General features: G+C 39.4%; 1 protein-coding gene across 8 annotated transcripts in view; it reads right to left on the minus strand.

Moving 5' to 3' along the window:
• The window catches only part of CDK5RAP2 (CDK5 regulatory subunit associated protein 2), an 81,019-nt gene that overhangs the window by 55,159 nt on the left and 293 nt on the right, over nucleotides 1-25,567 (minus strand). For 6 of the 8 annotated variants that reach the window (XM_051636277.1, XM_051636274.1, XM_051636275.1 and 3 more), the window contains exons 2-14: nucleotides 25,495-25,556; nucleotides 23,855-23,922; nucleotides 19,208-19,318; nucleotides 17,734-17,810; nucleotides 15,918-16,041; nucleotides 14,114-14,265; nucleotides 12,606-12,768; nucleotides 11,499-11,552; nucleotides 10,971-11,090; nucleotides 10,283-10,375; nucleotides 8,384-8,602; nucleotides 2,787-2,957; nucleotides 1,474-1,647 (exon numbers count right to left, since the gene is read on the minus strand). In XM_051636277.1, the coding sequence (XP_051492237.1) occupies nucleotides 1,474-1,647; nucleotides 2,787-2,957; nucleotides 8,384-8,602; nucleotides 10,283-10,375; nucleotides 10,971-11,090; nucleotides 11,499-11,552; nucleotides 12,606-12,768; nucleotides 14,114-14,265; nucleotides 15,918-16,041; nucleotides 17,734-17,810; nucleotides 19,208-19,318; nucleotides 23,855-23,922; nucleotides 25,495-25,556 (1,588 nt within the window). Of the gene's footprint in view, nucleotides 1-1,473; nucleotides 1,648-2,786; nucleotides 2,958-8,383; nucleotides 8,603-10,282; nucleotides 10,376-10,970; nucleotides 11,091-11,498; nucleotides 11,553-12,605; nucleotides 12,769-14,113; nucleotides 14,266-15,917; nucleotides 16,042-17,733; nucleotides 17,811-19,207; nucleotides 19,319-23,854; nucleotides 23,923-25,494; nucleotides 25,557-25,567 lie in introns of those variants that run through there. The other 2 variants (XM_051636278.1, XM_051636280.1) reach the window with 2 other exon arrangements.

The raw sequence follows: 25,567 nt of genomic DNA on the forward strand, positions 1-25,567 counted from the left end.
GTGATTAGGTATTGTTCCCACTCACAAAGTGAACCAGCCCTAGAGAATAGCTGGTGATGAGGGGGTGGGCACTGGCTGGTGCTGTGAGTGGCTTGTTCTCTCTCCTGGTTATACACCTGCACTGCAAGTGAGGTGCAGAGAGGAAAGCTACTGTTTTATTTTCATTAATGCTGTATGATTTTATATCACCCTTTGTGACACAAGTTATACGCATGCACTGCAGCTTGTTCTACAGAGGTCGAGTTTCTACCCAGCCTTTCAGACTATTTTTCCTGCATCTATCTTCACACACACTTGGATACACCCTGGCAAGCAGGGATGCAGCTCCTTTACTCTGAGCTTATCCTAACCCATGACCCCACCTGTGCTTGCATCTACCTTGTTTAATAACAGTGCCCATAACACATTGAGCATCTCATTACTTGTGTGCTCAGAATGTCACACAAGACAGAGAACTCATGTTTCCTTTGCCATGGACTCACTTCATTTTAAATTTCCTTGAGAAAACCTCATTAATGACTGATACAAGAGAAACAAAGTAGCTTTCTCCATCCTTACTACATACTAGTCCAGTTCTGTTTACTTTGCCTTTACTGGCTGCAAACAACACAAAAGGAGAAAAAAATGTACCTTCAAAAGCAGCTTGCTTGTTCCATAATTTGTACATAATAATAAAAAAGGCACTGATGGAGTCAACAAGGGATTTGAAAACTTCTTAACTGCACCTTTTTTTTATTTTTGCTAGTACCTAAGGGAGGGGTGAAGGGGGAAGGAACTAACTCAACATTTTAAGACTGAATTTTGATCTGATTTCAGATACTAACAAGTCTTTTCGATTTATGGCATCAAATAAATACAGCGGGCATATATTGTTCCCCTTTTAAAATATATATCTTCTTCTGTACTATTTCCTTTCTTCTTTGCTTTAAAGTAATTTTCTTCTTGCCCTAGACATATCTGCACTCCTACCTATATTTTTTATCCTCACACTCCATTTATCACCTGTGGTCACCAGCTCTGTGCAATCTTTCCCCTTATCCATCAGAAAGACACAAACTCTCTCTGTACCTCTCTCCAGAAACACAGATACCCTCCCACTCAGGGAAATATGTCAACCATTAATGACCACAAAACTCTACCTCTTCATGGCAGGCAAAGCATTTTACACACTTTCTGAGAGGAAAGAATTCAGTGATACCATTTAAACTCATCAGAGTACAAGACTATGTACTCCTACAATGCCACATCAAAGCCACCACAATCATACAAATCATATGACACAATTATTAATAGTCACTGTTATCTTTTAAAAAACACAGAACATTTTGATATTGTGCTGATATGAAAGAAAACCAGCCCCTTGCTACATGGGTGAATTACAACATATGAGCACACACCTTTGAAGCCAAAGTCCAAATTCTCTTCAATTTGAACTGAAGGTATTTACCTGCAAATTATTTAAGAAAAACTCACCTCTAACTCTCTGGCTATCTTGATGATTGATTGTTGAGACTGCACAGCACATTTTTCCTTTACTAAACCTTCATTTTTCAGTTCAAGTTCTTCATTAGCTCTTAGAAGGTTCTTGTACTTATTCAGGAGCTCCTGCAATTCTGCATCCTTTTCTTTAACTGTTCCATCAAGTTTCTAAGAAAAGAGAACAAGGAGACAGTTTGACAGAATTTACTCTACTTTTATACTGTAAAATAGAGAAACAAACAAAATTGAAGAGAATATCCAAGGATGATCTAGCACATATTCTTTACATACCTTGCAAAATTAGAGCTCAATTTAACATACTAGAAGCAAAACAAAACAAACAGAAGCTTTCTCCAGCTACCCAATCATAGAATGGTTGTGGCTGGACAGGACCTTATAGGTCATCTAGTTCCAACCCCTTGCATGGGCAAGGATACCTCCCACCAGCCCAGGTTGCTCCAAGCCCCATCCAACCTGCCCTTCAACACTTCCAGGGATGGGGCAGCCACAGCTTCCCTGGGCAACCTGGGCCAGGGTCTCACCACCCTCACACTAAAGATTTTCCTCCTAACGTCTCACAAAAATCTCCCCTCTTCCAGTTTTATCTCATTCCCCCTTGTCCTCTCACTCCCTGCCTTTGTCCCAGGTCCCTCCCCAGCTTTTCTGGAGCCCCTTCAGGCACTGGAAGCTGCTCTGAGTCTCCCTGGAGCCTTCTCTTCTCCAGGCTGAACAACCCAAGATGTCAAGACACGCACCTTGGTCTCCAGGTACTGAGCAACCTTGACTATGACCCTTTGCATTGATGGTTGAATATCACGAGCACTTCTCAGGATTATTATCTCCAGCTATAAAAACCTGAGCAGGGGTCTGCTAACACTCAGACAGCTCCCTTCTTACTTAAGTCATTCTTAATGGGCTCCAAACCAAACAAAAAAACCCCACAAAACCCAAAAAAGGTAAAATATTTTAGTATCTACACCAGCTTCTCAGTTAGTGTTTCTACACAATAAACTGCAAATCGTGGGCACTTCAGAGCTTTTAAAGTATCTTACCACAACAGTGAAAATTCTACCTAAGTATTAGTAAAGCTTTCTTCTCCTGCTGTCCACATGTTTCATAAAACCCTAACAAGAAATCATGCTGAACGCCAGACTCTGTAGCTACGTCTGTTCTGCAAATGCAGTGTTACAAAAACAGAAGGATTGTCATCAAAATCAACAGCAAACACAAATGTGATTTTGTAATAATTCCTCATACAAAACCACATGTTAACTTTCCATTTTCCATTTCAACTGAAGTCCACCCACCTGCAGCAGCAGATCCTTTTGACTGACACTGTCTGTCAGCCGCTTGATAACTAGTTCTTGGCTCTGCAACTTCTGGTTGCTTTCACTCAAAAGAATTTTGTAATGATGTTCAACTGCTTTTTCTTTCTCAGTCATTTCACCATGTAATTTCTCCAGTTGATTTCTAAGGTCCTACAAAAAAAAAAAAGTTTAGGATTAAGTACCCATCTTATTAGCCTAACTTTTCATTGCTCCTCATATCACTGAATAGCCTGGAGAATGTATTCAAGGCAGTATCTGTCTCTTAGCATCAATGATCAGGTGTCAGCATTGACTTCTACTAATCTAGGTTCTTATTGTTTCACTGCTTTTCATACAAGAATGACTGGACTCCAAGGAGAGAACATCATGCACATCACTGCTGTCAGAATGAACACCCAATTCTGAGTCAGTTTACTCCCTTGCTAGAAATAAGAGAAAATTAGTTACGGGTGATTCAGTTTCTCATTTGCTCTTTTTCTCATCACATTGTAAAAATTCTTGCAGTAAAACTGTAATATTAGTTACTTTTGCATCAAACAAAAGGTAAGAAATCTTCAAATCTTTTCTTTTCACAAGAACACAAACTTCAAAGGACCAATCACATCAGGCTAATGATTAGAAGTTGTGAACTTGATCTTGATTCTGGCTGTTCTTTCCTTCCTGCAGCCCCAAGATTAGTTGCATCAGCTCCATATCTCAGTTCCCCATCAGAGAAACGTATCCTTCTTGTCCTTTTTGCTTCTAAACCACAGAAACAATCTCTTTCCATAGCCTTATGCAGCAGCAAGTCCAAAGGGCTCTGAGATTCGTTAGGCTCAACATGGGACTCCTGCAATGTCACAAGCAGTATCTTCTAGTTTGTAGATCACACCCTAGATGCACACCACAATTCCAGCTTTCTCCTCTGCATTTCCACAGATCCTATTCCACTTCCCTTGAAAATCCACCATCTGGAAATTCAGCCACCTACAGGGTTTCAAAGCTTGACCACCTAATATAGCCTTGGGTTCCAAGCAACAGCACAAAATAATTCCTACTCCTCACATTTCCCCATGAACTGTGACAATCACTAAATCATTGGAAAACGATAGGAAATTATTGGCATGGAATTAATAGTCAGGTCCCAGTTACAGAGTGGAAAATGTGCCAGAGCACAGAGCAGGAGAAACATCCATCAAGTGGCTTCCCTGCCCTTCCACCTTCCCTCCCATCACTGCTCCCGACTTCTTTGCTGATTTGTTGGAAGCTTCAGCACTACCAACTGAAGGAGCCACAGTTTGCATAAGCACAAGCCTAATTTTATAACCTTTTACTCTGGAAAAAGATCTAGAACATGTACTGCAGAGACTGTGTGGAAAAAAAGAAAAGTAGAACTTTGTTATAAAGTTGCAAGTTGTCTAAAATGAAACAAAACTTAGTGAAGACTTTACCTAAGCCTGTCTTCAGACTCAAAGCACCAGCTACCAGCTTCCATCTTAAAATAAATTGCTAAAAAGGCTCATTTCTGAAGTACCATGAGCCTTTTAAATAGTCTGCACATATAGTAGTCACCTATAAACTTCACATCTACCTCCACTGGGATTTAAGATTCAATAGTAGTTGTTTATTCTAAGTACAAAGCAACAGGACTAGTAACACTCTAATTGTAATCTCTTTACAAACTCTTTTATATCCTTTTCTTGACTTAATTACCTTGCTTCATGCAGGTTCACATCAAATCCTTCACATAATTTTACTACTTCAGTGTTTTACTTCTGTTTATTTTGCACATGAAATACAAATTGTCATTTACAATGACTTTTGGTTTACTTGGTTAATTTTAGCTTCGCTACCAGGAGACAGCTCAGAAATCCCTAATAGGTCCCAAAAAACCCTCAAATGTTATTCAGTTTCAAAGAATGATTAAGCTTAGACCTTCACTTCTGCAAACTAATACAGTTACTTTTTTCAGGACCAAAAGAACTCCTTGCTTGACTAAGAAAGCAAAGAACTGCAGAACCAGGTCCAAGTTTTGTGTATATATCCAAACTCTCCAGTATGTTTCTATTTCTTGCTAACTATAAATATAAACTGCAGTGTAGCACAGCTCCTTTGGAAGGAGTGTAAGGTCTGATAACTACAAAATCTTTCGGCTTCAAGTTTTGGAGCTCTTCAACCTGTTCATGCACATGTCAACTGGACATACCAACTGCAGTGTTATGACTTGAAAAATTGACTCCTTGGCTTTCTATTCTTACATTGGTTTTGTACTATTACATCACTGAGAGGCTTTGAGTGAATACATACTATGTTGGGCAACTAAACTTCAATGGAACACACTTTGGACCTGTCCTATAACTTCAAGTGACCAATACTCTGTGACTTCTCTTGATGAAAACCATTAATAGCTTTGAGAAGATGAGATGCATAGAGAAGATGCTGCTGCAATAACAGAACCACAACCCCTACTAGCTAATCTCAGCCACCTTGCTCTGCAACACTTGTCAGGTACAGAAACCATGCTTCTGCCTTCAAAGCAACACAAATATCATGGCTAGGTTTGTGAAAAGAGGTGGACTGACAAGGCACACAATCAAGGAAAACATAAAGCCTGCAAGGGACTTGGTATTTTTTGATACTTTGCCTCTAATATTTCTGACCCAGAGTTCCCTAAAACCTTTCCAAAACAAGCTAGAGGAGATTCAAAATTATCTTCTTTGCATGAGCCAGAATTCTGAAACACACAAAACTATCCATCACTAGAGCAGGTTGCTTGAACTCATTGACCACCCAAATTGTCTGGGAGAAAAATCTATTGGTTTCTATACATTTAGTTGCAAGGATAATACAGTACCTACAGTGCTGGGAGCATAAACTTGGTAATTCCCTCTGCTGACATTTTTCCCAAGAGACTTTCCTATGATTAATGATAGTTGAACTGAGAAAAATGAATGTGAAACACTATAATGTAGAAGACTGGAGCAGATGCCTCCCCCTCCTTGTCAGATGGAAAACAGGTTGGTGAATAATTAAGTCATGAAGCTCCAAAACCTCCCTCTCAGGCTAAACTACAGGTAGGAAGACTAAATAATAAATTCTGCCTAATGAGCTATTCTGCATTTCCCCAACCAACTGATCAAATATGAATACCTAGTAAATATACTCTAATTGTCTACATTGAGGCCTGGAGAGAGAATGGATACTTAAAGTGTTCAATCATGTAAATTGGAACAAACTCTCTGATCAAGAATCTGTTAGAGACACAGTAACATGGTGGACAAAAGCAACATTAAGGATGAGTTGATGTTTATTCCTCATCAATCATAGGTAAGAATATATGCCCAAAGTTTGTTTCAAAGAGCTTAGTGATGCTGAACTACTGCTTAACAGCAGCTTCTGAAAAGTACTGAACTCAAAGAGTTTTTGCTTTTAAAGTTGACCTAGTAAAAAAAAAAAAGGCAGGACACCTGCCCACCCTGAGACTGGGACACTGCTCAAGAACATCTACACTCATTGCTGCAGAAGAGTCCTAATACTGGGCATGGTCTGTGATCAGCTCACATGTAGAGGTCTTAATTACCTTAGTTTAATTAACCTGCTTCCATTGCAGAACAGTAAAGTCCAAATAATCTCAACAAGATGGGTTTACAACAGGGCAGAAGGACCTTTTCTGGATCTCTAAAGTTTGGGGGATTTTTTAAAAATTGATATATGCAAAAATTGGGATTATCCCAATTACAGTGTGTGAAAAGTCATTGAACATTTTCCTGTGAGCAAGTGAAGAGCTAAAACAGCAGCTCATTGCAGATTGAGGGCACTTGCTACATTCTTGCTAGTTTTATTCAACCAGAATAGAAACACTGATAAATAGGTATCTCAGAGCATAAATAGAACAGAATTTTTTAAGGCTGGCTCATAAAAAGTTTGCATCAGATCACTGAAGTGGTTTTCTATTTGTCAAAGAGCAAAATATCACAGCGTGTTTTTTTCCTCCCACACATCCACTTCTTAATGGGCAACATTTCACAGGCAATGTTGCCATACCCAAATGTACTAGCAGCTCTGAAATGGAAGCAGCTGTTCTGCAAGGAGTAGGAAATAGGTTAAGGATATAATTTTTATAAGACTGCTCATCTTTTGGCACGAATGTTTTTCCCCAAGGAGTTAGTCATTTACATTAAAAACTTGGGCATAATGGAGTCAAATAGGCTTCTGTCATACAAGTAACTTTGAATCTCCTGGTAACTCCCTACTCAGTCTTTTTTTTTTCCTGGCTTTCCTCTACAGAGTTATATTCTAGCTCCCCTGAAAGATGAAAAAAATAGTTCTGAATAGAGAAGACAGTTAAATATAAAAATACTTTAAATCAATATGTTCTTTGTGGCTCTTTTACTGACAGGAGTGATCTGTTCTCTCTCAACCTCAACCCCCTGAAGAAATTTCAAAGCACACCAAAGATAGAGACTTTGTGACGGCTGCCCAACCACCGTTGACAATCAACCAAAAATGCAACTTAAATTGGGGGCAGGAGACAGGGAGGACAAGTTATTTGTTTGCAGGTGAAGAGATCCCTCTACTGGTTTTAAGTGATACTGCAGGAACAGCAATTTCCACATATACCTGCTTTAATAAAGTCCTTCTTTAATAATTGAACCGAAGCATCCACTAAATAAAGACAAGCTCAGTTAATCTCTTAGGTAATTTAATATAGCAGGAGAGTAAACCCTAACTGAGGAGGGCCAGCCCTTGCATGCAGACTGGAGTCTACTTGTTATGCATATGCTGCTCCATGGAAGCAACAGTGAGAAGACTTGAGAAAAATCCATGTGACAAGACCTACAGGTGAGAAGTATGTTTTATGTCACTCAGCAGAAGATGCATCCTTTTTTTTCAAAGGCAAAAGAAATCTGATCACTCCCAGTGCAGCATGAGCTGTGTGTGCTAGAAGCAGAAGTGCTTATCTCAACACCTCCAGCTAGGTAAAAAGGCAGAATATGAAGCCAGCAAAATGAATGAACAGATACAGCACATCTTTATGTTCAATTGGGATCAAGTAACTGTGCCTCAGGAATTTTACAAGCAGGAAGTCTCCAATATACAGCCTTTACACTGACCCTCCTATGCTAGCAAAACCAAACTGACATTGGTCTTAAGGTTGCAACAACTGGCTATTTACTGTCATTCTGCATTAGAACTTCAAGTTTGATTAAAGGAGTGTAATTAAAGTACAGACACTTAACAAGACAAATACAGCAACAATATAAGACGTACATTGTGCATGTTCAGATTCTGCCATCAGAAAAACTGCAACCAATAGCAACCATTAACCACTTAAAAAGGCTAATGATTTTTCCTAGGACCTAATAATTAAGACTGTCAAGATGATATTTATTCTAAAATATTCTTCTGTGTAGACTAGGTGGCTGAAATTTTCCCCAGTTTCCTTGGCCACATTCTTTTGAACTCCAGCTTTTGGTAAATGCATTTACCTTTCCAAAAATACTCAAATCCAAAAATATAAATCTCAGAAAGTGACATGCAAGGAGTGATGAAGGAGTTTAAAACTTTATGAAATAAAGGAAAAGAGTGATAATAACATTAATGGTTTTGTCACTTCTGCTTTTCTGTAGCTGTGCTTCATCCAGCTCCTTCTCCATTTTCTCTCTTTCCAAATTCAAATCGTTTAGCTCTTGATCGGTCCTTTTAATCCTCCTTTGCAGCCTCCGATTCTCAGCATCCTTTGTAAGGTTTTCTGAACGCAGCTCTGCCAAGAGAGTCTCTTTTTCCATCAAGAGAGCTTGATAATCCTCAGCACCCTGAAACACAAAGCAACATCCAAGCTCTATCAGGGTATTTTGCAGAAGTCCTTACTCCTGTTGCGTCCAAATCCACTCCCCCGCACCTCTTCAAAATTATGGTGCAAAAATACAGTGAAGTGACAATTACTCTCACAACAGGGAAAGTGTTACACTGAAAGTCTTCCCAACTAATGCAACATAGCTTTCAATGAGATCCAGAGCAGGTTAACAAAGTTTTGGGTAACTAAATTAGATAAACATTGACCTGTAAAGGAGTTCACAGTGCAAATGAGGCATTATTATTATTATTATTATTATTATTATTATTATTATTATTGCTTCCTAAAACTCTTATTTCATAAAGCTTTCTACTTCTGGCTCAGCTTGAATCCAGACTAGGTCATGTAGTTATCAAGGAGCATATTTTCTGTATGAAACAGCAATTGTGATCTGTGTTCTTCCCCATTCCAAACTGTTACAAACAGGCCCTCCTTGAGGTTCACAAGCAAGGTGAGAGCAGCAGTGAGTTGTGCAGCAGGATCTACTCACAGAACTGCCTCCAACCCAAGCTTGTAGCTAATTGGCAGAGTAATGAGGAGAAAGGCTTGCTCTGTCACCCACCGTGCCACATGGATTCTGTGGACAGGAGGGATTAGTTGCACAGGTTTTAAACCTAGAACTTTTTGAAAATAATCAAGCTCACATGCAAATGAAAGGGTTAAAAATCAGAGTAATATTTCAAAGCAGGATTTCCATGGTATAACAAGGCAAATAAAAGCTAGACCTGATGAAGCAGGATATTCTCTTCTCAACAGAGCACACTTAAAATATGGGCTTAAGTGAAATTAATTACTTTAGAAGGAAAGGAGGTGCTCTGTGAGAACCAAACATTGTTACTCCATTAGACTCTGAAACAAAAAGCTCTAGGGGTGTGTGCTTTGGAGGCAAACTATCAACCTCTTCCATTCCTGCTGAGCTAAGAGACAAAGTGGATGAACATAATGGAAGATTCATCACTGCCTCTAATCAGTATTAGCTGGTTTTATCAGACTTTGTTTTAGATGAGTTGGACAACATTACAAGAGACATTATGTTGTCTACTTTCATATCAGAGTCTTACTTTCTCCCATTTTACATTTTAAGACCTTTATAATACAGAAGTTATCATCATCAAGTCCTTCTCTCCACACACAAAAGCATAACTAATTTCCATAAGCAACTTTCCTCTATTTTATAAACAGTGGTTTAACATTTATTATGAAAACAAACCCAAGCGTCTCATACCCAGTTCAACTCTGCTAACATGAGGAGTGTGCTGTTACCATACCTTTGGAACACCACCAAAACATTCTTAGGTCAACAAAAAAGCTCATCAACAGTATCATCTCAGCTCTGCAACTACGTGTCTTTTTAAGTCATTTTGCTTTTACACATTCCTCCCTTAATAATTCTTAATTGTTACAGAAGAAAATAATCAAAAAAACCAAGATAATTAATCTGACATTTCAACACACAATCATTTAATTAATTTTATTTGGGATTTTTTACAAAGTAAGAAAAATTAAACATTTTAAAGAACATTTTGAAGTGATTTCCATTCCTCTGCTTTCCAAAATACACAGAACTACCTGCTGTGCAGAATTATGGGGAAGGGAGGACCAGGGATGAGGAAAGCCAAGTTAATTGCTTGATTCTTACCTTGAATTTTTGGATATGTGCTTTGTGAGTTGCCTCTCTTGCTTTAGCCAATGAAGCATTTAGATCTTCAATCTCAGAACCAAGCTCCTCATTCTTTAATAAAGTAAAATTAGTACTATGTAGAAAGTTATTTCCAAGGGATGGTCATTCAGTGAAAGCTATCCCATCTCATTAACCATTCATCCAACTACACAAAATAAATACTTCAAAGAACAAAAACATCAAATGCATCATAATAAGTCTTGTATAAAGAAATTCTTAGTACACAACACACTCTAGACCACCTATCATTCAAGTTAAATATTTCCCATTCTTCCACATTTCAGCTGATGCTGACCTCCCCTATTTTAGCTGTCTTTATGACAGCTCTACTTACTCAGCAACAGAAAATACTTCATACCTTTTAAGTGGTGCTCACAGCTGATAAAAATCAGTGTGCAAGTGAAAACATTTTTCCTCAAAGTTCTTAAGGAGGAAAGCATCAGTTAAGTATCTTTTTCCTCTCTCTTCTAGTCCAAGATCCAAAACTCCAAATAAACAGAGCTGCTCACAGACATGACAGCAGTGATTAAGGACCCACTAGAAGCCACTTGGTCACAGTGCAACCACTCAGTCCCTGCCACAGACACAACACACTCCCCTCCAGTAACAGTTCTACAAAGCAACAAGATCATCATCATCCTCCTACCTCTTTTTCCTTCGCTTTCAATGCCAGAGTTAGGCCTTGAATGGTTTTATCCCTTTTCAAACTGTTCTTCTTTTCAACAGCAAGCTCATTTTCTCTCTCTTGTAGCTCTTCTTGAAGTGACTAAATCAAATTATGTGAAAGTTGCATTAACTTCCTACTAAGAGACACTGCACATTAATAAGTTCATTCTCTCAGAGTTCTTATATCTTCTTACTCAGATTACTAACATAAAATATAGCCCCAAAATGTGAGTCATTGTCTTAAAGATGTGCCTGGAATATTGTATAAGAAGCCTAATCTCCCAGGTTGGCCATGAGTATCAGCTTCAGTATCAGATGAGCATGCCTATCAGCTCTACTGGAAATGGCTTCAAACACCCTGTCAGCCTTCTGGTCATCTAACATGGAAGTGAATTTACAGGGGGACTCACTTTGCTTCCAGTCAAGGCCTGTCTGTATCTATGCACCACAGAAGAGATCCCAACACGCACTGTAAGTGCTCAAGGAGACAAACAAAACTAGGACTTACATGAATTTTTTTTTCAAAGGCATTTCTCTCATTTTTAAACTCCATCCTAATGGCCTATAAGAACAAAACAGTTGTTACAGTAAGGCATATTCAGTCTAAACACAAACGTAACCTATACGCATTAAAATGAAACGAAATGAGTTTAAAAACCCTGGGGGAAGGAAAAAAAAAAGAAAGTAATCAAACTTAGTATGTGCCTTTTGGCAGGAATATATTGAATCAATTGCTTCCTGGAAGGCTACAAATCTACTTGGGCACAATATGAGCCTGTCCAAACTAGGAAAAAACAAAACAAAACCATCACACAACATGTTCTTCCATGAGACAGGACAAATGTATTTGCAGAGTTAATAAAAAAGCATTTTTATGTGACATTTATCTATGTCAGCAAGATGCTTTTATTAAGGGAGATTTTAATTTGCACTTTTCCTTGAGGAGATTACAGAATTTTATTTTTTTTTAACAAGTAATCATACATAAAAACAGAGTTGTGCAAAGATTCTTGTCAGGTTTTTCTCCAATACTGCATCCTAAAAATGACTAAACATTTGTACATTTTGTACATTTCAGCTTCCAAGGTATGTCTGCCTGTTTAAGAGCCACCTGAAATAAAGATTTGACTCTTGGCACCTTTTGTAAACTACAGGCTAGACTGTCCCTTTATTTAATCAGGTTTTTTTATGTCTACATCCCTAACCACAGATGTTTTCTCCAGATCATACCAGTAGAGATACTTCTCAAAAACAAACTCCCAAGTCACATTCTTAACTTCTATAGAAGTTATGTCACCTATTAACATCCAGCATTTTTTAATAAATACTTGTGTAAAGCAATTGCACAGTATCTCTAATACAAGCACAAAGTCAATGGAAACATGACCTCTCACTGGATGAATGGGAAGCAAGGAGAATAAGGATGAGTGCAGACCACCAAACCACAATGTAACTGATGAGTGTTAGAGAAATAGGAGAAGGGAGGGAGGAAATAACTGTGGAGAAGAATATTTTTTAAAATTGGCTTAAGTCACTCACATGCTGTCATGCACAAAACCTTTTAAATCCTACACCACATGAGATTTATGAAAATATAACTGTTCAGTTTCCTCACCTCTATCTCACTATCTTTTTCATGCCTCAAAGCAATGGTAAGTTCTCTGATTTTTTCTGCTGGTAAGTTCCCATCATAAGATCCACTCTGAGATTTTTCCTCTTCAAGGTGTTGAATTATAGCCTCTTTACTTTTCAATGACAGATTCAGTTGCTCTATAAGTCTAAAATTATAAGATTTTAAATATTAATCTTGTATCATCTACCACCAATTCTTCAGTCATTGCATTAAGTCTTGCAGACAACTTCCTAGGTGAAGACTCCAGAGACTACTTATAAAATTTAGGAGAGTATTTTCATAACCCCTTCTCCTTCCGGAGAAGCCAGAAATGGTTCCAGAACTTTAAAGCAAGCAACAAACAGGGCTGAGGTGTCTGCAGAAACGTTCTCTGTCATATTCCACACAGTCTTCACTGCAGTGCTCCAATCCTGACAGCTTTTTTTCCACACTTTAAGCACTGTTTTCACACCAGGTACAGAGAAGACAAGTCAAGTTCCACTAAAAAAAACTGGTTTTAGAACTGCTTCCCAGCTCAAGTCACTCAGGAGAGCAACTGTGTTCACACAAATGACTAACAGATAGAACAAGGAAGACAGGGAAAAGAAAAAAAGGAGATATCTTGTGAGCCAAGTTATAATTACTTTGGTGGCACACCAGGTGCAGTATCAAAACAGTCTCAAAATTTTCTGCCAGTGATTTCAGATTTGCAGTTTTCCATCTGTATGATTTTACAATAACTGTCTGAAAAACACTGAAACTTTGCTTTGGTCCTACCATAATATAAAACCTCTGACATGAAAGCCTCAGACCAACATAACTCCTGTTACCAGGACAGACCAGCTATGCAGTTACAGAGCAGTAACCTGAGGGTTCAGCCACAGACAGGAAAGGATACTCCGAAGTATAAGGAATCATAACCATGTTTCAATCTCCATTCCAGGCTCAAATCCTTCAAAGTATTGAGATGTGAGTTTACAGGTTTTGCCCACCTAAAGCTCTTGAACAACTCATACATCTTCCCAACAACCTGCCAAGCAAAGCAAAGCCAGCACTTTGCAAAGCACAATCAAAACCATACAGCAAAAGCACTGTTTCCCTTCCCATGAGATTTACCAACCTCAGATACACCACTGGGACTAAGGAGTACACAAACCACCAAAGCAGTGAGTGAACACAAATGGCCAAGTTCTACTCAGCTATAGTTTCAAGAAAGGAGCCAGCAGAAATTCAGTCAGCAAAGTTACAAAGATGCTTTAAAGCAGAACACCTCCTGTCACATGCATACTGATTCTTTTACACTTTCAGGCAACTTTTAAAGATGACTTTGGTATCATGCAGCATGTAAACCAGTTGTTGTGTTAATTTAATAGCTGAATAAATGAGATGGCCAGTAACACTCGCTCATGTATATGAGGGTAGGATCAAGCTATTAAAACCATATTGACTCTTCACATTTCAAACACTAAAGAATTCCAGTGGCTACAAACATCACCAGCAAGGGTTCTCACCTGTCTTTCTCAGCTCCTGTGATCATACCCAAGTCCTTTGCAGGGGCATTCATAATTGAAGAAAGTTTCTGCTCAGCAGCTGTTCTCAGAGTTTTCTCCTTCTCTCTCATTGCAATAGCTTTTTCCACATCTTCTTGGGCAGCTTTAAGATTCTGTAATTGAAGCACACACACCTGATGCCTCTAAAAACAAAATGCTCACACAGTTTTTCACACCTTGAAGTTTCTTTTACCAAACATATGTTGGTATGTTCAACTTAGCAACTTTTACCAAGTATTTCAAGTGCTTTGCAAATGCTTCTGAACCCTGTGCTCGCCTTTTCAAGATTAATCCATTTTCTGTGGTACATAAAGAGAGGGAGTTTGTTTCAAAGAAATAAAACAAGTGACCTGATAGCAGAACTGGAAACAAAAGCTCTCCTATACTATGGCTTTAAATTTAGCTATTATACTTTGGCTTTGCCCGTTGTTCTCCCACTATCATAATAAATAGCTACACTTACAGAGGTTAAAGACAGGCTTTTTTATTCAATCAGAGATGAAATTAATATTCACAGGCTCACTGTAGCTAATTGGAACTCTTCCCAACATAATTTATAATATTTTGCAAGAACAGATAAAGTATGAACCAGACAATTTTTCCTTGAACAGCAATGGAAACAGATAACACTCAGATTCCAGTCAGCTTCCCCTAGTGACCCAAGATATGGTGATGGGGAACTCCAGAAAAACCACACTTGTCATCCACTATGTAACATTTGTTTCAGATCTTAATTTTTATATTGTAAGCTTCCCTGCTGTGCTCACTGGATTTTGCTTTCTACGAAAGAAAAGCATCCTTGTAGCCTAAGAAGTAGGCCCTCTCCCTCTCCCCTTCAAGTCTGTACTAAAAATCTCTATCTTTGAGAGAGGGTGAAGAAAAAGTCCTTCACCACTAGACTCATCCCCTCTCCTGAAAAGCCATTCTGCCAACATTCATTCTTTTAATCAAAAATCACTATAAATGAGGAAAACAAAGCAATTGCCCTGTAAATATCTCAGCAATGGCTCAACAGTAAACACAGGAATGAACCTTCTCGACCACAGACAGCAAGGAATTCAAAAAGACATTTGTTAAGTATAACTCTGTGGAACAGGAGGCCATTGTGCATAAAGAGAATATGGTTACAACAGAAAGAAACCAGTAACACTTGGCACATAAATGTCAGTCTAACAAGGGTGTAAGGCAGGCAGGAGCCACACAGGGAAGCCCCCACTGTCACCCACCCAGAAGCTGCCATAAGCAGGTGGCCTCTCTCAGCCTCTGATGGACACACACAAGCAGAGAGAGAGAAATCCACAGAAACCTGGATTTATATTGCAATCCTGAGCTCTCATATAAAGATGAAAAATGACAGGAGCCCTCAGAGTGGTTCCAGTACTTATGAAGCTAAGACCTTATCAGCAAAAGTGTTCAAAATCCAGGCTCTCTTCCTGCACACGGAGATGGCATTTCTGACAATGTAGCTGCCTCACACTGGAATTCAGGAATCAAAGATTTGTGCTGAATGTACCTAAATACCAATAGGTACAATTTTCCTGAAGACCTGCAATCTTCAGATTTGACAGTTCCAGAACAGCTAAAAACACTGTTTTTTGGGGTTCTTCTGTTTCTTTTTTTTGTGTGCAGCTGGTTTTGAACTGGCTATTTTTCCAGGAAAGCTGATAAAATTTTGAAAGAACCGGTAGATCACAGCATCAAATCTCAGGCAACAGAACACAGACAGTACTGACTTCTAATTATTCCTTCTGTTTAAGCGACTCACCTCTTCCAGGAAGCTTATTCTTCTGGTCAGGATTTCTTCTATTTCTTGCATCTTCTTTTGTGCCTCTTCTTTCACACGCCGTATTTCAGCATCACCACCCTGGGCCAAGCTTTCAACTGCTTTACTGAAAAATCAAATACAGACAGAAATCCCATTGCATAGCAGAGTGGAAAACATTTAAAGTGCAAGTGGCTGATTGGCAAATGCTTGTGCATAACCTTTTTCTCCGCACCTACTTGTCACTTTAAGGTTAAACACCAAAATCTACACACAATATACTAAGTTTAGTGGTACAAGTCTGAGAGTTCTACACACAAACCTCACAGTGGGTAAGCAAGCATTTTATAGGTGTGAGGAAGAAGTGTAATATTTCCTTCATGCTTTTAAAACTTCCAAATGGTAGAGTTAAATCTTCTACAAAAAGCAGCATTGGAGTCAACTGAAGATCTGTAGCTGCTGAGACTTCTCCAACTGCCTTTTCTGTAATTGTGAATACCTTGTGAGAACAGAACAGTTAGTGTTCCCTTACTAAACCTTCCTTCCTTAGTTCTTACAGCAATGCATTGTATACAGGTAACCAGATATCCTTCCAGTGCCTGAAGGGGCTCCACGAAAGCTGGGGATATTTAACAAGGGTTTGTAGTGAGAGGACAAGGGGGAATGGATTAAAACTGGAAGAGGGAAGATTTTAGACTAGACATTAGGAGGAAATTCTTCACTATGAGGGTGGTGAGACACTGCAACAGGTTGCCCAGGGAAGCTGTGGCTGCCCCATCCCTGGAAGTGTTCAAGGTCAGGTTGGATGGGGCTTGGAGCAACCTGGTCTAGTGGGAGGTGTCCCTGCCCATGCAGGGGGGTTGGATCTAGATGACCTTTAAGGTCCCTTCCAATCCAAACCATTCTATGATACAAAGGCTGAACAATTTGACTTTCCCTTAAATTTTGCCTCCTATTCTGAGCTTGTGCCAGGTTCCATCTGAAGCCCAGCAACACCTTTTGACAGCTACCTGGGGAGACTGAACAAAAATTAATCTGATCCTCTGGATCTACTTGAAACTAGGCCTCTCTGAACTACTGAAAAAAGGTCAGTGGTACCAATTCCATGCCATGGGAGGCAGGTCACACAAGACTCCATCAAAATTAAGGCCCATGTAGCAGTCAGAAGCTGCCAGACATGGCCAGCCTGGATTAGTTTTGAACCAGACATCTTGAAGCAATTTAACAGACTATTGGCAGCCCTACAGCCACCCACTCCCTCCACAGAAGGAAGGGATTTCCACCTTGTCCATGGCACAAGACAATGTAGCACTGTATATTTTTCTAAATATTACTTATATAAAAAGAGGTTCTAGAAGGAAATCAGGAATTTTAAGCCTATTCATTTGTATATCATAAAACCCACAAGATTCATTCTAGATGAGTTCTGAAATGCTCTCCCAACCTTACTGAGAGGTGTTTCCTATAATGTTTTCTCAATCCAGTCCTCTAAAAAGTAAAAAAAGTCCACCTCTTCACCCACTGAGACAATTAAGCTCTTAGCTTAACTTCTACCAAGAGAATCTTAGGCCCTTCCTAAACAGCAATTTATTTACCCAAAAAGTAAGTAGGATGAAAGATATCAAAGTTGCATCATCCAGGAAAGTACTTTGACATAACTGAGAGTTTAAGAATCCACACACTTAAGTTCTGAAATGCATTAGGCAATTCCTAGAAAAGTGACTACTTTGGGATCCTCATATTCCTCAAGAAAAAACAAACAGAAGCAAGATCTTGAGAATCCCAAGGAACAGACACTGAGAAATGTACTGGCACTTACGAAGCTTTGATGAGCAGTTTCTCTCTCTCCTGCAGCTCCCGCTTCAGACTTTCTATCTCAACTTTCAGCTCAATGTTCTAGGACAGAAGAATGAAAGTGTCAGCAGAGAATTCAGAGGCCATCCTACCCAAAAGTTACTTGCAATGTGTAGATTACTTTTGCTTGGACTAGCAAACAGTTGGGCTACCATTGGGCTAAGAGTAGCAGAGAGACATTTTAGCTCATAAAGGACCATCTTTTGCAAGTTTTGATCTTTAGAAATCTCTAAAAGTATTTAGGGCCATTTTACTCAAGCAATACAGATTCCCTGCACACACACACTTTACCATAATGAGGAATAATGCAGATCAGACTGGAAGTTTCTAGGGCTAAGGAAGTTTCTAGTTATTCTTTGAGCCGAGATACTTGGTTTTCTTTTAAAACACCGATCAAGTATCAAGTTTTTTCATAATCTTAACATTGTTTTGTTAAAGCCCGAGAAAACTCCTGATGACATAAGCACACACTGTATGAAGAACCACTTGCCCTGCAAGGTGACAGGTACCATTTCAGTACATCAGCAATCACAAGACAGTCACCAGTGTAAATGACCAGAAGACCAATCAACAATATCCACTTGAAACCATGACCTAACTAAACATGAATTTGTGCATTTAACTACTGCAACAGGCCTCAAGAGAGACTAAAGTTTCCATCCTACTGCAGCAGAGACTTGATCCAAGCCTGTGTTATAAATAATGTGCTGCTGCGTTACTGAAACAATTACTTTTGCCTTCTAGAATGCAGGCACCAAAGGGCATAAGAAATGCTTCTCATCCTCTGTAAACCCAAAATAACAAGGATGCAAGACATACCACAACTTCAATCCTTCCTCCAACTTAAATATACCATTTTTTTTTTCCACAAAGTGACATAGGAATCAAATAGATCTCCTGAATCCTGTACAAATATGCATTTTTTCAATTTAGAGCAATAAAACCAGAAGCTATACACAACCCTCATGAAACTTTATCTCCAGGCTTCAAGGAAAGCAACTCGGAGCTGGAGTGCCCAAACAACCTCCAAGTAGCTGTACTGCCTTATGATCCAGGAAGGAACAGAGGGATGAACTGAACTGTCTGATAGTAGAAAGCTGCATAACTATATATCAGGCTCAGGAGAAGTGTGCTGCTGTTCCCCATTCCACATATGATGTCAGTAGCACAACTCCCAAAGACTCATAATCACTTACTGGAAAAATAATACCTCTTCCTCTGTCCCATAGAGATGGACACTCACACACAAAACTCCACACCTCACAAAGGTCATTTTTAATATAGTTATTACTAAAAGGACTAGGCCAGAATAAAAGAATCACACCAACATTTCCAACAATAAAGAAAACTCTAAAGATGAGTAAAACAGGTAACTCCTCCCAACAAGGCAAACTCTTCAAAAAGATACACAGTTTTATTAAATTATTCTCAGTGCATACGATTCTGTGTATTTCCTCAGTGGGACCATCAAATTTCTGCTGCATTCTCTCCTCCAGAAAGTATATGCGAAGCTTCAGGTTGAAGTTCTCTTTTTTCAGATCAGTGATTTGCTGTGAAATAATTAAGAAAAGGAGCAAATTATGTCATGTGTTTCAAACCAAGTTAACTAAAGAATGAAAGCTACTATCACTTGGCTTTGTTCTCTGCTGTGCCACATCAGAGTTCAACCCACTGGGCACGGTTAAACACATACCTGTTTGTGGGTGATGTACACACGTATACATATGCAAATTGTGAAGCTGTTGGTAACAGCATATGATGATGCCCATGTCAAAATGAAAAATTATTCCCTCTAAGTCAGTGTCACCCAGGGAGCTGCAAGTACTCCAAGCCCTTCACCATCATTCCCAGCTTCAGCACATTATCACAAAACTCATTTTTCTCCCACCACCCCATGCCAGCTGCAACATATTTTTCCCCCCATCTCACACAAAGAGAAGAAATCCCACTCCAGCCTAACCCTTCTCAATGTTTTGGGGTTTTTCAGTTTTGTTTTAGTTTTAGGATATATATATATATAGGCACATTAGCACATGCATAAACTTTGTGTGTTTGTGTAAGATGGTATCCTGCAGCTTGTGTTCACTTTTAGCCCTGCAAAACTCCACTTAAGAAAACAACTGTAAAATAGTATTGTTTAAAAACATAGCACACGCTGCTGTGCAGACAGGGCTTTTTAGACTATTCCTTCTTTAAGTACTAAAACATTGGCTGACTTTACACAGAAAAAAAAATCCAGAAGAGTTTTTTAAATCTAGAATTATCAAGTAGTTCCTTCTTCTGTAAAAGAGAACTTAGACAAAGTATAAGATACCATGTTGACACAGCAAAAGCTTGGGAAGGTAGCCTTATTCATGGAAAGAAAAGCTACAAGCACACAAAGCACATGAGCCCAATCCAACACCACTAAAACCTTTATTCCATCCCATATTTCATCCTGCAATTCTTTGGGGAAAAATTGCTTATGATTTTTAACCTTCCTAGTAGATGCAGTAACATAGTTGATGGTTTCATTAAAGAAAAGAGTCTCCTTCTAAATTTTTTTAATACACTAAGCATAAAACATTCATTCAAATAAGACTTGTGTCCCCTGCCAGATGCTTCCAGCAAAGGGAAATCTAATCTGTTACAGATCTACTAATAAAATATTTATGTAGGCTCTTCCAGAACAGTATAGTACCATTTGCAAAAATTATTAGCAATACAAGTCTTAAAATATTTGGCTTATGAAACCTAAGATTATTTTCTATAACTGCACTCAGAACCTGCATCTGCAAACAATTCTTCAGCTTAATAATCTTTGCCCAAGATGCCTTGTCATTTTTCACACAAGTAAATGTCATCCAAGCACCTGAAAATGCACTTGACTACACCAACTTTGTGGCCCACTGGCACACCCTGAAGAAGCCTGTCTGCAGAAGCAATACACATATTTATCTTTGTTCCCCTGCAATCCCAATTGGATGATCACAAACAGCAGAGGATATCAACTTGAACTACACAATCTGTAACTGTTTAAAGTGCAATAACTCATGAGTATTGTGGGGAATCTGGAGTAACTGGAGTGACTATTTTGGAAGATTCAGATAGATGTCAGCTTGAAAACACTGAAGCTTTGTACTTAAAGTCACAGAGCCCAGTGCACAATATTGCCCAAAAGGGAAAATCTTATTCAGCGCAAGCAGAGAAATGGAAGATTTCTGAGATGAAGGAAGGCTGCAGAACTGGGCTAGATCCTGCATGTCTTGCTGGCAAGTTCAGCACTATGTTCAACTAGTGAGATCAGACCTTACAGCACTACGTTTGTAGGGGATTTTTTTAAGCTGTCAGTAGATCATTCCCAACAGTTAGTCTCTGTTCACTCAGAAAAAGTCCAGGTGCCAAAGACACTGTGAGATTTTATCAGTTGAACTTTTAGTTCAGCTTCACACATTCAACTCGTTTCTGCCTCAAAAGGAAAAAACAATTTCTAAAGAACTTGGCCTTCCTTAATTCTACTCACGTGTATTTCAGAGGCAGCAGCATTAAATCAAAGCTTAAGGGTAGTATTTTCAAAAGGCAAACAAAACAGACTATGTCATCAAAAAACAAGAAGTTAAACAGATGTTGTCTGTGACATTCAGTTTCTCTGAGGAAAACTAATTTAGGGAGACAACAATTACAAAGTTATAGCTTAATAAAAGACAACATGGAAAATGTGAACAAGTTCATACTACAGAGGGGTTTTAATGACAAGCCTCTCAACCCAAGTATTTAAAGTCTCAGTCTTAATTCCTTTATGCATTTTGATTTCTGTATTTAAGACAGGAATGGAAGAAGGGAAATAGCAGACACGTCTTGACAAACCAGGACAATGCAATACACTCCACACAGAATATTCCACACCATGTGCAGCATGGTACTAAACACCAGTTGCCTAGCTCAGCTGAGCTCCTTTCCAAGTCTGCAGAGCCACTTCCATGCAAAATGGCATCTGTGGTTTCACAGCACTACTCAGTTTTTGCCAGCAGAGGCCATTTGACAAGACAGCAAAGCTCTAAGTGGATTTGTGGAGACAAGAAAAAACCCACAAATACTATTACTTAGTTCCCTAACTCGATACCAATCATCCTTTCTATTCATTAACATCTAATAAATCATGATGAGGCCCTCAATTAAAGATGCCTTTCACATGCCCATGTAATTACACATTCTATCACAAGGTGGTTCCCCCCCATATTGCAAGAAAGTGGGACACACCAAAAATGCTTAAAAAATTAAATAAATCTGATGTTACCTAACTCAGCATCTTCTTCAGGTCTAAACATACAAGGACCTTTTCTACATGGACCCACAGTTTAGCCCATTCAAGGGACATTCCATCCATTCTTTTCTCTCTCAGATGCAAGACAAGGAGCCCACTCATTTCATTACTTCCTGCTCATATCCTCTACAAATAACACAGCCTCAAAGGTCAGCAAAATCGTGCAGCAATATATCTAGATAGATACATATACAAACCAACTCCAAGCAGGACATACCAGGACCTTTATCTGCTGACTCAGATTTGCTTTAAAATGGGGGAAGAACAGCCTTACACAGCTGCTACTGGATGCTTGGTAAATAGCTAAAGCTCAAAGTAAATGCTCCTTTCTTTCAGCAACCAGCACAGACCCAAAAGCAGAAGTTACAGAACGATCTCTGTGTTCGATAGATTCTTCACCTTTTACTTGAACGTATTTTTGAGCTTCACTATACTTTTAGCATCCCTAAAAAGCCTAAGAGAAATTGTTTATCTCAGTTTAGCATAAGGGGTGTGTAGGTACTGGGGAAGCCAGAGCTCTGTGGGGAGACCCTTTCTCCTCCACATCACACAGAACAAGCAACAGATTTTTTTTTCATCCCTTCTACAACTTTTCCCCCTGTGCAAACAAACACTGCTGATAAACAACCCATCTGCAGAATGCATATTCTAGACCAAGTTCTTTGGCACATATCACACAGTTTAAAGATTTTAAGCACATACTCATGCAAAAGGAGTCACTTTCTACCCAAAAGAGAAAGTAAAATACATACAGAGTGTAAAAAACATCCTTTACCAAGACTATCCAAAACAAGCTTTAAGTTCTGAGCAAAGAGCATTGCTTTCTCCTCAGGGAGTTGTAAGATCACAGGAAACTTAAAGTTTAGAAGAAACACTCAATTTAAACATAACAATGGTACAAAAGGAAACAGCAGTACAGAAGCACAACACAAACTGCAGACACTGGAACACACCCTAAGGACAGCAAGCCATAACTTTTATCTGGAGCAGGCATCTCAGAGAGTTTTGGTTTTTTTTTTTCCTTTATAGTTTCTTCACACAACCATAAGAGGATGAGTTAAACAATTTAAAGCCTTTTACAGGGAAACCATCCTGCAACACAGCAATACCCCAATCAAATCACCATTCAGCAGTAGGCAACAATTGGCTCCTTCAGTTTAAACAACCAATACAATTAGTATTTTTAAATAACCTTATGTTTTCCTTTATATTCTAGTAATTGTCAAAAATACTCACCAGAATCTACACAACTGCCACAATGATATTAGATCTTTACAGCAAAAGCATTCCAAGCACACTGTCCTGGTTTGAGCCAGGATGAAGGCTTTTACTTTCCAGTAAAAGGAAAATTGGCTTCATCCTTGCTCCAACCAGCACATACACTTTGCATAGTTGTAAGTTAATTAAGAAAACAAACCCTGAACCAGTCTAGACAAAAATAAACTTGATGCTTCCCTGAGATACATCAACTGCAGACTTCCAAACCAAGATCTCAGCTTCGAGTGATTACATGAACTTTTGAGCAGGGGGTGCCAATTTCTGTTGCACAGCTGAAGAGCAGCAGTTGGCTAATTTCGAGAACACATGTTTTGTCTGGTTTTGAAAGGAATAGTTAAGAAATGGAGGTTCAAGAGCCAGACAGCTGCTGGTCACACCTGCAACAGATCTGAGCTGATTGACTCAAATTAAAAAGCTGAGCCAGAGAGTCAACACCTCAGCCAGCATGTTAGAGACATCTTGGCCACAAATCTGCTATCCAGTCTTGTATCAAAAGTCTACTTACATTTTCATAGTCCTTCATGGTCCGAGCTCTTGTTGGTGAGACTGTATCTACTGCCACATCTGGTAACACTGGAAATTTAAGAAGACAGAACAAGTTCAGACAGCTGAATCTCTAAGCTAGGCTTCTGTTTGCAAACAGCAAAGACTTACAGTCATCTAAACATAAATGCAACACCTTTTGAGAAGCAAGGGAGGCATTTTTGGCCTCTTGTTTACATCACATGTTAGTGCTACTAAGTAGTCAGTATGTAGATCTCTTGCCAGTCACAGTAAGTTGTCTATCACTTAGACTCCCAAATTCCAACATCACCTGTTTAAACCAAAATGCACACTGAAATTAAGCTGAAGTGCACTTTCAAGACTAAGTCCTCAGGGGAACTTCAAAGGACTACTAGAATTAAGTCCTAATAAACTATTAAAAAGCAGTTCAAATCTTTCAGTATCTTACTGGTCACAGGAGAGGCCTCAACCTTAGACTCAGGGAAACCATGAGAGGAAGTGGCTGGTATCTCTGTTTCTAAAACATAACCCCTTCTGAATGTGCATGTACTTAAACTCCTGGTTGCACACACATTCTGTAACAGCCACATCCGTGCATAACTTATTTCCCTTCAAATCTGCAACAGCCAACTTTTAGTCAGCATAATGGCATTGTATAAAACATGTAGCACATCCATCCTCTTAAATATAAAGGAGAGTTAGCTGAGGACTCCTGACTGACTCTCACAGTAACTAAAAGAAAATATTTCACTTTAAATACTTCCAAAACTGTAGAGCAGTCTTGAAAACGACCCAAAGAATACCAGCCAGTGGTTTTTAGATGTTGACACTGTAATTCATTTCACAAGACACCTTTCCTAGAGCACATGCAGAACACAGGAACATTATTTTGCAGCACTGGATGCCTCCTATATTTGCTTCCTTTCATGGGCAGATTTTCCTGGTAAACCACCTAATTTGTCTTAGTTTCAATTTCCTGCTTCATTTATACAATGAAGTCAGCAAAGTTTTGCTGCTGGATACATGCAAGAGCAAACAAAAACATCCGCCCTGAGTTTACATAACAGAACAGGGAACAGTTACCCACACCGGGCAGCTTCAAAACAACACTATTGAGCCATTTCACGTCATTAAAAGTGTGTCATTCAATTTCACCAGAAGATACACATAGTAGCACCTAGGAAAACATACTGAATTACAGCTTCTGCCCAAGGGGAACTAGATAGGAAAGGTTCTTAGCACAGGAATAGATCAAAGCAAAGATACTGAGCCTAGCTCGGGTCTTCAGGCAGAGCTGAGCTGAGCACCTCCTGACACCGCCTGCAGCTTCGCTACAGCTAAGCAGAAGATGAAACGGTAAATACTGCCTCACGGGACGTTTTAAGTACTTTAAGCACACGCTCCACAAACCCACGGACGATCTTCTGCGAGAGACTCGGAGCCAGCCGGGGCAGCAGAGCAGGCAGCACGACCTGCAGCGGGTGCTGGCGACTTCTAGTCTTAACAAGACAACTTACAAACAGCTGCATCGCTTAAAGCCGTTCACTGCCTTTTCCCCTCAGGTTTCCAGACCCGAGGGGCTCGGAGCAGCCCCCCCCCCCTGCACCGCACGGGGCGTCCCGCTCCCCCCCCCGGCCTTACCTTCACCGCCGGCCGGGCCAGGCTGCGGGTCCCCGCGGGAGAAGTCCGGCAGCTGGGACGCGCTGAGGAAGGA

This window comes from Apus apus, chromosome 19 (assembly GCF_020740795.1).
Source record: "Apus apus isolate bApuApu2 chromosome 19, bApuApu2.pri.cur, whole genome shotgun sequence".
NCBI classification, from domain to species: Eukaryota; Metazoa; Chordata; class Aves; order Apodiformes; family Apodidae; genus Apus; species Apus apus.